This window comes from Lutra lutra, chromosome 7, assembly GCF_902655055.1.
Source record: "Lutra lutra chromosome 7, mLutLut1.2, whole genome shotgun sequence".
NCBI classification, from domain to species: Eukaryota; Metazoa; Chordata; class Mammalia; order Carnivora; family Mustelidae; genus Lutra; species Lutra lutra.
In genome coordinates this window covers 3,638,574-3,650,861 of record NC_062284.1, presented here as the reverse complement: position 1 = coordinate 3,650,861, position 12,288 = coordinate 3,638,574, and the positions used below count along the sequence as shown (strand labels likewise).

The 12,288-nt window shown below is 43.5% G+C and overlaps 1 protein-coding gene across 1 annotated transcript in view; it reads right to left on the bottom strand.

Annotated features, from left to right (window-relative positions):
* HDGFL3 (HDGF like 3) overlaps positions 1-12,288 on the bottom strand; it is a 74,730-nt gene that overhangs the window by 12,461 nt on the left and 49,981 nt on the right. The window contains exons 3-5 of the mRNA XM_047735567.1: positions 6,195-6,333; positions 5,708-5,866; positions 1,399-1,545 (exon numbers count right to left, since the gene is read on the bottom strand). Of these exons, the coding sequence (XP_047591523.1) occupies positions 1,399-1,545; positions 5,708-5,866; positions 6,195-6,333 (445 nt within the window). The remainder of the gene's footprint in view (positions 1-1,398; positions 1,546-5,707; positions 5,867-6,194; positions 6,334-12,288) is intronic.

The window sequence follows — 12,288 nt, the reverse complement described above, 5'->3', positions numbered from 1 at the left end:
CACTTTTAAATTAATAGAGGTTAACAGAAGTTAAGATTGAAGACATTCACATGGCCAACAGACACATGAAAAAATGCTCACCACCTCTCATCCAGGGAAGCACATGTCAAAACCACAGTGAGCTATCACTTCGGACCTGTCAGCACGGCTGGAATCCAAAAGTAAGAGGTAACGAGTGCTGGCAAGGATGTGGAAAAACGGAAACCGCGGCGCACTGCTGGAGGGAGTGCTTACAGACTGGTGCGGCCACCGCGGAAAATAGCAGGGAGGGTCCTTAAAAGGTGAGAAATACTGGCAATTCCACTCGTGGGTATTTATCTGAAGAAAATGAAAACACCAATGTCAAGAGATCTATGCACCGCTCTGTTCGCCGCGGCACTATTTACAGCAGCCACGGTACGGAAGCAGCCCACACATCCAGCGACAGGTAAGTGGATAAAGACGTGGTGTCCGTGTACAATGGACGGTTACTGAGCTGTAAAAGGAACGGGAGCTCGCCATCTGTGACAACGTGGACAACCTAGAGGGTGCCATGTTAAGTGAAACAAGTCAAACAAAGAGACAAATACCATCCGATTTCATTTGTCTGTGGAATCTACAAAACAAAACAAAACTCCGAGTCCCAGATACAGGAGACAGACTTTGGTTACCACCAGCGGAGTGGGTGAGATGTTGAACCAGATGAAGGGGACAGAGAGGTACCAACTTCCATCATACAGCAAGTCAGTCACAGGGATGCAAAGGGCAGCATGGGGAACGGGGATGGTAATGTTGGCGTAACTGGGTATGATGATGGATGGAACCAGACTATCACATGAGCATTTAGTACCGTCTGTCAGTGTGGGCTCACTGTTGTGTACCTGAAAGTCATATGCTATTGTACGTCACCTACACCTTAAGACAGAGTTAACAAAATTTAAAGTGGACGAGTCTTCCCCTTCCGTACTTTAAATACCAGTCTTCACGTACTATTGGAATACTTAAATATTTAAAGTCCCCATGGGGACATTAAAGTCCAAACTCCTAGGAAGAAGCTGTAGTATGAAATCCCCTATTGTGCACGTGCCGTCTTATAATAAAAGAAATATAATTATAAAATTTTAAGGTGGCACTTCATGATTTCAATATTGCCCACCTTCCTTTTTAAAAGACTATCAAGTTGTGGCAGTTAGTTTAAAAAAGAATAGACCTGTTCCTAGAGTCCAAACTGAGAGGCAGGTGTAGACCCCCGCCCTCTTGAGCTCTGGATCATTATGCACCCAGGAGCAGTGTGGGACCCTCCCGGAGGCTGCTGGCCCCCTGCGGCCACTCGTCTACGGGGACAGGGCTTGCCGCCGGCGGCTCCGAAGCACCCGGTCTTCTAGGTAGAAGAAGCGTGAGACCACGCACCGTCCTTACCCCTTCACTGGTTTTCTGCAAGTCTGAAGTCGTGTTCCTTGTGTCATTGCCGGCGTCTCCGCCCTCAGAGCTGCTTTTGTTTTCCTCTTCTTTGCAGTCCTTGTCATCTTCATCTCCTGGAGATTTCCGGGACTGTTTAGAGGATTTCTAAACGTTTGGACAAGTTAAAAATTATAGTCAAAAGCACAACTCCAATGCACAAGTGTAGGTAAGAAACACAGAAGTGGCTGACTTACATCCAATCATGGGGCTCACTACAGGACATACCAGCACCACAGTGCGGTGTGCCGAGGCTGGGCCAGGTGACCTGGGACACACCGTGTCACCTCACTGGGCCTCAGTGTAACCAGCTGGAAAAGGAGGTACAGGTGCACTCGATGACTTGTTCGTTCTTTCCAGCAGTGCAATGGTAAAAGCAGAAAAGAAAGATTCATGGCCCCGAGGCACTGCCAAAGGATGAATGACAGCCAGATGGACAGCCCGGCGCCACCTTTGGGGGCTACTGGGCTAGAAGGCTTCCCCGAATTTCACAGCAGAAACTCAGGTCTCAGAAGAGTGAGCTGAACTAGCTAAGACAATAGATGAATATTCATGTTAGGACACCTGTTGAAGCTGCCTGGTTAAGAACAGAAAACATTTATATCACCCTGTGATAGAAACTAACTTTAATCTTTTTAAATTAGGGATGATTATTGAAGAGCCCGAGGGAACCAGCCCTTATTTTCTTATCACCTTACCTTTGAAATCAAGATGAACTCCAAGGAAGATGAAAATACAGTTCTAGTTTACAGCCAGAGCTGTTTTGCAGAGAGCATTAAAATGATCAAAAGCTGGCCCCGCTGTGCACCTTTAAGAAAGTTTTTACTTTTTTTTTTTTTTTTTTTTTTTTACCATTTCACTAGCATGTCCTCTCCAGAATTTTAAGAATCTTTAAGCACACGGCAAATAAGAGCTGAGGCAAAACTGATTTAGCCATGTCACTTTCAGTCTTCCAGAAATAATTAGCAAATTGGAGCTTCCTCAGACAATCAATATTTTAAACCCAACTTCCAAAGAGAAAATATCTTCTAGCTACGTGATGGAGCATGTAATTACACTGCTTCTATTTTACTTAACTGAAACCACCAACCAAGCCCAAATGTCAGTTTAAAATGAGGTCATCTTGGGGCGCCTGGGTGGCTCAGTGGGTTAATAAGCCTCTGCCTTCGGCTCAGGTCATGATCTCAGGGTCCTGGGATCGAGTCCCACATTGGGCTCTCTGCTTGGCAGGGAGCCTGCTTCCTCCCTCTCTCTCTCTCTCTCTGTCTGCCTCTCTGCCTACTTGTGATCTCTCTCTGTCAAATAAATAAATAAAATATTAAAAAAAAAATGAGGTCATCTTTACTTTTTACAGGAAGGAAAAGCAGAGGTTTAATAATCCAAATGTGGAGTGTCTACAGGTAAAGCTAAGATCAAGTATGACAATACAAAAAGCAAACTACTTTTTGTTTTCCTAGTAAATACAGTATAGTTACTGAAATGTAGTAACCGCTGTAGGTAGTAATTCTCAAGTAATGGTTTCTGGCCTACAGTTCTTCGAGGTAGTAACACACAACTCCCTAAAGTTCACAATGCTTACCAACGATCCTAACGAGCAACCCCACCGTGAAACTGTAAGTGCTACCGTTTGGCACAAGGACCAGAATTAGGATAGTACAGAAGTTCTGCTCAAGGGTCACATTCAGTACTCGAAGAAATCTGGCTGCCCAGCTAGATTTGGTAGCGCTGCAAGGCTCTTAGCAAACTCCGATCATGGCAATTCTTGTAATTCCGGGGAAGGGCGCTCCAACTGTTTCAGCACTATAGTCTTGAATTGGTTGGAGGTCCAACTCTTGCCACCTTTGTTTTTTAACTAAGATGACTAGTGGGGTTAGCATCATCACCAGTGTTGTGAGGCTCTCTGACCTGCCCTACTTTATACAGTAAATAACGTGTGTGTAAAATATTCTGACCAGCACCTGTCACGGCTCAGATAGGAATCATTCATATACTTACTGCCGAAGAGATAGACATATAACTTCCTTCAAATCTGCTTGCTGACTGAGATGCAGTTAAAAGTTTGTGAACCACTGGTTTTCAGTGGCAAAGAAAGATACTCAACCTTAAGAAGAAGGTGTAAAAAAAGATAACCATACTCAACAAAAAGGAAACATTTGGGAAGTCAAGGCCAAAGGAGATTATGTCAGGAAAGTGCTTCTCTACATGTGGTTCCCAGATCAGCAGCACCAGCCTTAACTGAAAATTTAATTCTCAGACCCACACACCCAAGACCTACTCAAACAGAAATTTAGGCAGTGGCTTAGCAATGTGTGTTTTTTTTTTTTTTTTTTTAAGATTTTTATTTATTTATTTGACAGAGAGAGATCACAAGCAGGCAGAGAGGCAGGCAGAGAGAGAGAGAGAGAGAGAGGGAAGCAGGCTCCCTGCTGAGCAGAGAGCCCGATGCGGGGCTCGATCCCAGGACCCCGAGATCATGACCTGAGCCGAAGGCAGCGGCTTAACCCACTGAGCCACCCAGGGGCCCCAGCAATGTGTGTTTTTAATAAGCCCTCCAGGTAATTCTGATGCGTGTGCAATTTTGAGAACCACTGTGCTAAGTTTCTCACTCAATACTAAAAATTAAAAATCATTTATGAGCTTCCAAAATTTTTGTGTTTGTGCATAATTTATCTTGACAATAAATAAAATAGTAAAAAGTCAAATTTAAAAATCATGGTTCTTTAGTGATCATGGAATTTGTGATCTTTGGAAGAAAAAGATGATTCCTTAATGTAAAATAGGTAAACCTTAGTAAGTAAAGTATATCTTTACCCCTTCACTGCTTTGAAATTATATATCCACATCAGGTCTGAGCCCCATGACTTCTGGTCTTCATAACGAATGAGGAAATAATGACACCGAAAAGCCGCATATCCACACTAACAAATGCCTCAGATACCTCAGATACCTTAGAAGGGTACAACACATCACACAGCTCAGCAGGCAATCATAAATTTAAAATATCAACTGAATTGGGTATTTATGTGAAATCCAAAATACTAAAAAACAAACAAACAAACAAAACAAAACCATCTTTTTAAAAATGCAATGGAAGATACAGTCTGACAAGGAAAATTCTAATTATTTTGTTGTGATTTGCAAACTTTATCCCCATTCAAGGCAGATACCATGTTTCTCATTAGGTACGCAGGAAGTAATACGTGATCACACAGTTCCACCTGTATGCTAGCTGGGTGGACTTTATAGATGGTAAAATAAAATGCTGATAATCCAATCAGCTCCTGGTACTTGGTTTTTAAGGAGCTGCCTAAGTCTGGCCAGCCACTAAATACCAGAATTTAAAGGGAAATAATTTATCCAAGTAGTCAATCCTGTGAAAGAACAATTACAGTGAAACCTGTACCAATCTCTGGTCTTCAAAGATGTATTTATCTTGCTTTCCAGTTTCTAAAGGTGAACAATTTTTACAATCTCATAGTTTGTTCAACTGCATATCTACATTACTGTATGAAAAACCTAGACTTTCAGTGTGTATATCTAAGATCATGTCACTCCTCTGTTTAAAGCCTTCAATAAACGATCATTACATTGGGAATAAATCCAAATTCTTTCAAAGGCTCAATCACTGAGCCTTTGCCTGCCTCTCTCCCTCTTGGTCACGATGTTCCAACCATGCTCATCTTCCTTCAATTCAGGACACGCCAGACACTTGCTGCCTCAAGATTTTAGCTGCTCTGCCCCATCCAGCCCTCCTCCTCTCCTCTTCCTTCAGGCCTTGGCATGAACTTTGCCTCTTCAGAAAAGCCTGGCCACTCTATCTAAACTACATGCTCTTCCCACTCACTGCCTTCAGATCCCCTCATAATTTATATTTATTATTTGGACAGTCTTTAAAGCAGAAAGACAGGTTAGGAGTAGATCTTTCTCTTTACGTAGACGTGTTGTGAATGGTACCAGGTCTCCTATATTCCTAAATTCTTCCAAGTTCATCTGGAGGTTCCTATAGGAGGCATACCTACGCTTGTACCCTTGACGAAAGAACAGTCCTTCTCTAACTGAGAAGCGGTATTTTCAGGGCCAGATCAGCCCTGAAGATGCCCTCACGTCTAAGGTTACCGTCCTATTCCCCTTGGCTATCTTACTGTTCCTGGAGGCAGAGGTCCACAGAGCTAGGATACCTCCCTGCACGCAAGGAATGAATTAAGAATCATCTAAAACCTTAAAGAACATGCACATAACATTAATAACAATGGAAAAGGTTCTCAGTCACCTTTGAAGTGTAGGACTTTTTCCGTTTTGAGCCTGCTTTTTCATTCTTTCTTTTGCCTTTTCCATCTTCTTCTACTCTATCGCCTTCCTCCTCACTGCTTGCATCTGCAGTGTTCCCGCCTTCTCCCTCAGTTTCTGAGGAGCTCTGCTGCTGAATTGCCTAAGAAATAGCAAGATATTGGCTAATTACATTTTTGAAAAAACAGTAAAGAATGTGAAAAGAATCGTTCTATTTTAACCTGAAAAGGTTCAGCTTACTTTTAAGATTTTCAAAATAAAGGACTGTCAACTTCAATTTTCCATGACCACTTGACTTGAACCCTCTTGGGTAACAGAATTATATTTAATCCAAAACGTAACTGGAGCTAAAAAGAATTCTGATTTCAAACAGATGGAGGGTAACTACCAGTACAAAGGACACGTAAGAAAGACCCCAAAGAGAGTTAAAAACCAAAGAAATGAGATCTAACAATGAAGCAAATCATTACCTGGTACCCAGTAAACTTCACTCCTGGGTTATTCTCTATTTCCCACAATCCTTCATTAAATCCTTTCCGCTTGTTTGACTTTCCAAACTTGTCTTTGTATTCCTTATATGGAAAAAGGTCTTTCGGACCTAAAAATGCACTGTAGAGATAGATTAGAAATAAAATTGATACTCTGACCTTCAAATACAAACTATTTTAAATATCACTATCAACTAAGGTGTCACAGTATATTTTAGTAAACAAATTAAAAGTATACATAAACCCTCTGAGTTGGGCACATATCATAAAACAGTTTACATATAAATATATAAATATATAAGGTGCCTGGGTGGCTCAATCGGTTAAGTGTCTGACTTCGGCTCAGGTAATGATCTCAGAGTCCTGGGATGCAGCCCCATATTGGGCTCATACACTCAGCAGGGATTCTGCTTCCTCCTCAATCTCTCTCTCTCTCTGTGTGGCACCCCCCCGCCCCGGCTCGTACTCTTGCTCTCTCTCTAATAAATATAATCTTAAAAAGTTTATAAATATACTTCTAGGCAGAAAAAAATGGCCAGCTATATAAGCCAGCAATTCTAGACCAAGTAACTTGGATTTTACTTTTAAATTAGCAATTTATTTTTTGTTTTAAAACTTTCGATTACACACGTAATTTTATTATTTTTATTTATTATTTTTTAAAGATTTTATTTATTTATTTGACAGAGAGAGAGATCACAAGTAGGCAGAGAGGCAGGCAGAGAGAGAGAGGAGGAAGCAGACTCCCTGCTGAGCAGAGAGCCCGATGTGGGGCTTGATCCCAGGACCCTGAGATCCTGACCTGAGCTGAAGGCAGCGGCATAATCCACTGAGCCACCCAGGCGCCCCTACACACGTAATTTTAAAGATGACCACTTATATCATCACCTTAAACTAAGACTTATTTATGTTAATCTTCCATAGGTAAGGGTTTTGTGAGATTTACAGTAAAATACACACACTGATTATAAAAAGTGACTTTAACTCTATATATCACATTAGTATAATTTATTCACTATTATTTCGATAAATTAAAAAATCATTTCAGTGATTAATGAGGCACAAACAAGAAAAAACTCAGATGTAGCAAACACAGAATGTTATGCAATTTTTTTTTTTTTTAAAGATTTTATTTATTTATTTGACAGAGAGGTCACAAGCAGGCAGAGAGGCAGGCAGAGAGAGAGGAGGAAGCAGGCTCCCTGCTGAGCAGAGAGCCCGATGCGGGGCTCGATCCCAGGACTCTGAGATCATGACCTGAGCCGAAGGCAGCGGCTTAACCCACTGAGCCACCCAGGCGCCCCCCGAATGTTATGCAATTTAAGCTTTTTTTTTTTTAATTAATTAATTTATTTGACAGACAGAGATCACAAGTAGGCATAGAGGCAGGCAGAGAGAGGGGGGAAGCAGGCTCCTTGCTGAGCAGAGAGCCAGATGGGGGGCTCGATCCCAGGATCCTGGGGTCATGACCCAAGCTGAAAGCAGAGGTTTTAACCCACTGAGCCACCAGGCGCCCCTTAAGCTTTATCCTAATTTAATCATAACCAGAAAAAGAAAATGAGTTTGAATAAATCCTGGGGCCGGCTAAGAGATCTGAGCATTCAGACCAGAGTCTTCAGTATCACCTGCAACATATCAAGCTGGTAAATGAGACGGGAGAGGCCCACATCCTGGCGGACACCCAAGAAGCTTACATTTCAAACTGAGATTCAGAGAACCTTCCGTCCGACAGACCTGACCGAACACCCGTGAAGGGTCAGGCCCTGCTGCCGTGCTGTGGATTCTGTGCGGAGGAGCGGATGAGCACCTCTGCGCTCAAAGAGCACACATGCTAGGAGGGCGAGCAGGGTTTGGACAGACACAGAGAGCAGAAAGCACAGTACCGTGTGCCAACATAGAGAATGCAGAGAAGGGGGATGGCAAGGCTGGGGGTGCCATGTGGTCGCTTCAGATACACAGATCGCAGAAGGCCTCCCTGGCCCGGGAGGTGAGGAAGCAGGCCGGGCAGTATTCCGGGGACAGGGGCACATTTAAGGAAGAGTGAGTACGACAGGCCCCGAGGTGGGAATGCCTACTGTGCTGAGGAAATGAAGAGGCCGGCGTGGCTAGAGTGAGAGCAGGGTGAGAGGAGGTCCGAGAGGGGACCAGCTGGGGGTACAGAGTACGTGGGGCCTTGAAGGCCGCTATCGAGGCTCAGAGTCAGATGAGCAACCATGAAAGGTCTGAGAAGACACGTGACGATTTGTGTCTTAATAGGATCATTCTGGCTGATGAGCTGAAGAGAGACCGAAGAAGTGGGCACTAGGTAGAAGCAGGGGGACCCATCAGCCCCCCGGAGTGATGACAGTGACTCGGGCCAGGGTGTGCAGGGTGCAGTGGACGAGGGGCTGCTGGACCCTGAACTCGTGCCCGTGAAAGAGCCGACGTGACTGTTACTGGGCTGGAGACGCCATGTGAGAGAAAGGAAGGAGGTCAGGCTGTTTCCAAGGTGCCAGGCAAATGCTGGGAAATGAGAACAGAGTGGCATTTACCAAACTGAAAGATCTTTGAGAGAACAAGACTTGAAGGTGAAAAGCTCAGTTTGAGATGTTAAGTTTGAAACCCTGGTTTGACATCCAAGTGAGGAGGTCAAGTAGGCAGCTGGAGATGTGATTCTGGAACTCAGAGGAAAGGTCTGAGCTGGAGATATCAAAGCTCTGAAAGGTGAGGTAACAGTGTACTATCCATCTTTATCAATTCCATTTTCTGGGCCATCTTCTCGGGTGCCCTCCCTCATCAGGAGCTTTGTACTATACTTGATGCCATTGCTCAAAAAACTTTGTTTCCCACCAAAATATATATATTTTATACATACATATATATATATGTATGTATGTATGTATATGTACACACACACACACACACACACACACACACACACACACACACATTCCATTTTCTGACTGGGTCTTAGTACTGATTTCCTCATTGCCTAGCTGATCAAAAACTTTAATTTGACAAAAATATCTGGGGAAGTTTTCTGCCCCAACCACCAACTCCCTTGACCTTTAATTGCTTGGTCAACATGATTCTATCTCACTGAATCCAGACATAACTTATTGGGTTACTGGACATTTTAATCAAAGTCATGTCACAGTCTTGTGTGACAAATGGAACATGAGAAAAGAAATGGACTTTAGGCATGCCCATCTGACTTTCTGAGAAGTTTGTCAGGCCTTATTCAACTATGGTTTTGACCTTCCTCCAGCAACAGACTCCGAGTGTAGGAATTAGCCGTGGGCAAGGCTGCCGAGGGCCCATGAGCTGCTGCTGCTAACCAGAGCCTGCCTGTGCTTCTCTGAGGCAGGGCTCATGGTTCCAGTGGCCATCACAGCTGTGGCCAGAAACAAGAGCCCTGAAGGAACTGTCTTAAAACAATGTATTTTTGACACACAACCTTGTTTTCTCCTAGATTACAGAAAGATAATTCCGCACATCGAATTTTCTCCCAACTGGTTAGCGACCCCCCATGTTTCACAAGTCTTAAAGTGTGGGCCAGGAAACAAAACCGTTCGCAGCTCCATGCTCTGTGGATGGTTTCCCTCCAGGCTAAGGCACCTTGAGAAGTGTCCGAACTAAACCTGCTGGGCTGTTACACGGCGGAGACTGGGGGCTTCAACGACCTTTCTGGGCACCAGAATAAATTCAAGGCGATGTTCTGAGGAAACCTCTAGTCTGCTTGGGGGTGCTCCTCTGGCTGACCAGCACACAACTTTCTTGTGAAGCTCCTCACCTTTCCTATACTTTTCCCTCTTTCTTTTATGTCTTTTTAATTTAATTTCACCCAACAGCGATTATTTTAAACACTGACCATTGGCCAGGCACTGTGCTGGGCACTGTGCCCACGGGAGTAAGCCACCCCCACACCATCTCCGCCTCCGCAAAGAGGCTAAACACTGGGTATGTGCCAGGCATACAGCCTCAGGCTCAGGGCACCTAATACCTAATACACAGTCTGCTGAAACTTGAACTCACTGCTGGCTTTGTGAGTTCATTTTCCTCTAGACGTTTAAAAATCTACCTCTGGATGATCAAACCAGCAAAAAACTCACATATGGATTGTGTGATACTTCTCCTTGGTAGCAGAACCACGTTCACTGAACTGAGGCCTGGAATGATGCCACTGGCTTCCATTAGGGATGCTGTAAAAAACAGCGCTGTGAAACCCTTCACACTGTTCACTGGAACGATCCTATTACATTCACAGCAATATACCAGGTGGCAAGCTCTTCGTTCTACAGTGCATTAAGGAATGCCTAGAAAATGTTTACTAAGTAAATAAAAGTGACCACATAATGTCAGTAAATGGTTGATTTGTCCTATATGGTGGAAATGTGATAATCTTTTTTATTAATGCCTGCCTGGTCCCAGAGATACAATACAATCATTTGGAAATAGGTCCTAGAGAAAAAGCACAGTAATGATATAGATGTAAACTGGAGACAGGAATGGAGCAAATAGAAAAATATGTATCATAAAGCCCTTTGCACTTATTATAGGTAAAACATTAATCTCTAAACTTTCTAGCAACCTCTATGGAAGAAAATATGGTACTGGTGCATAGTATGTACGCAGTGTCTTTTTTTTTAAGATTTTATTTATTTATTTGACACACAGAGATCACAAGTAGGCAGAGAGGCAGGCAGAGAAAGAGGGGGAAGCATATCCTCACTGAGCAGGGAGCCCAGTGTGGGGCTCAATCCCAGGACCCTGAGATCATGACCTGAGCCAAAGGCAGACGCCTAATGACTGAGCCACCCAGGCGCCCCTACACTGTGTTTTTAAGATAAAAACAAAAGAAAATAAAACCAACTTTCTGAAAGAAACAAAACTATGTCTCACATGAAGCCAAGAAATAAATATGTCTTACGGGCCTTCGGTCTCCTAGCTAGCTCTCTTTCTTTTTTTAATTTTTGTTTTAATTTTTTAAAAGATTTTATTTATTTTTATTGAGAGAGAGAGAGGGAGCATGAGATCGGGGAGGGACAGAGGGAGATGGAGAGAGAGAATCTCTAGCAGACTCCACGGCGAGCACAGAGCCCGATCCAGGGCTCGATCTCATGACCCTGAGATCGTGACCCAGCTGAAATCAAGTCAGATGCTCAACCAGCTGAGCCACCCAGGCGCCCTGTGTCTAGCTCTTTCCAGGTAAGAATGAAGATGTCAGAGCGGCAGAGACCGCAAGCTAAGAAGTTCGCGCCTGGCTCTACTACTTCAAATGAACACAAGGGAGGGCCCTGAACCTGAAGACTGTAAGAGGACAGTGTTTAGCTTTCCCCCACATCTGCAGTTCCTACTCCATTATGTCCTTGCTCTGACGGGACCACAAATATTTCCACTGTGTCAAGACTGCCAACTGTCTCCTAGTATCTACTGTCTTCTTTCTTTTTATTAATGGATTACTCCTTCCAATTATTTCCCCATTAAGAGTTGCCCAGCTGGTGGCCGATTTCCCAATTCCTGACAGCAACACGTGGCCACATGACCCAGTCTGTGCCACTGCACTGAATGCAAGTGTATGTGATATATGCAACTTTCTTGTCATTTCCTTACAAAGAAGTTACCTGTTCATGTTCTCTCTTTTCCCCTTCCCCTTACCTGTAAGATGCGCAGATGCTGCTAAGCCGTTTCCTTTGTTTGTTTTTAAATAAGCAGAAAGGAGCAACACTCCAGGCAATGATAGGACAATGTGACAGAAGGAACCTGGGTCCCTAGAGCACAGTAGTAGTCTACTCACCTCCATCTACCTGCCTATCTCTGGATTGTTTCAGAGAAAGAATTTTCTGTATTATTTGAGACACTGTATTTTGAGGTTCCTTTATTTAGCAGTTTAGCCTGTATTCTAACCAATGCAATTTAAAAACCTTATTAAGGTGGTATGTTTGCTTCAGGGTTCAACAAAATGAAAGAGCCTGAGACAACCTAATTTTGTTGTACAATATATAAATGGATGAAGTTTCTCTAAAAGGAAATGTACAAGAGCAACAGAAGAAATTTACTGGGAGTGGTAAGGAGATACCTTAGGACTTAAAAGTGT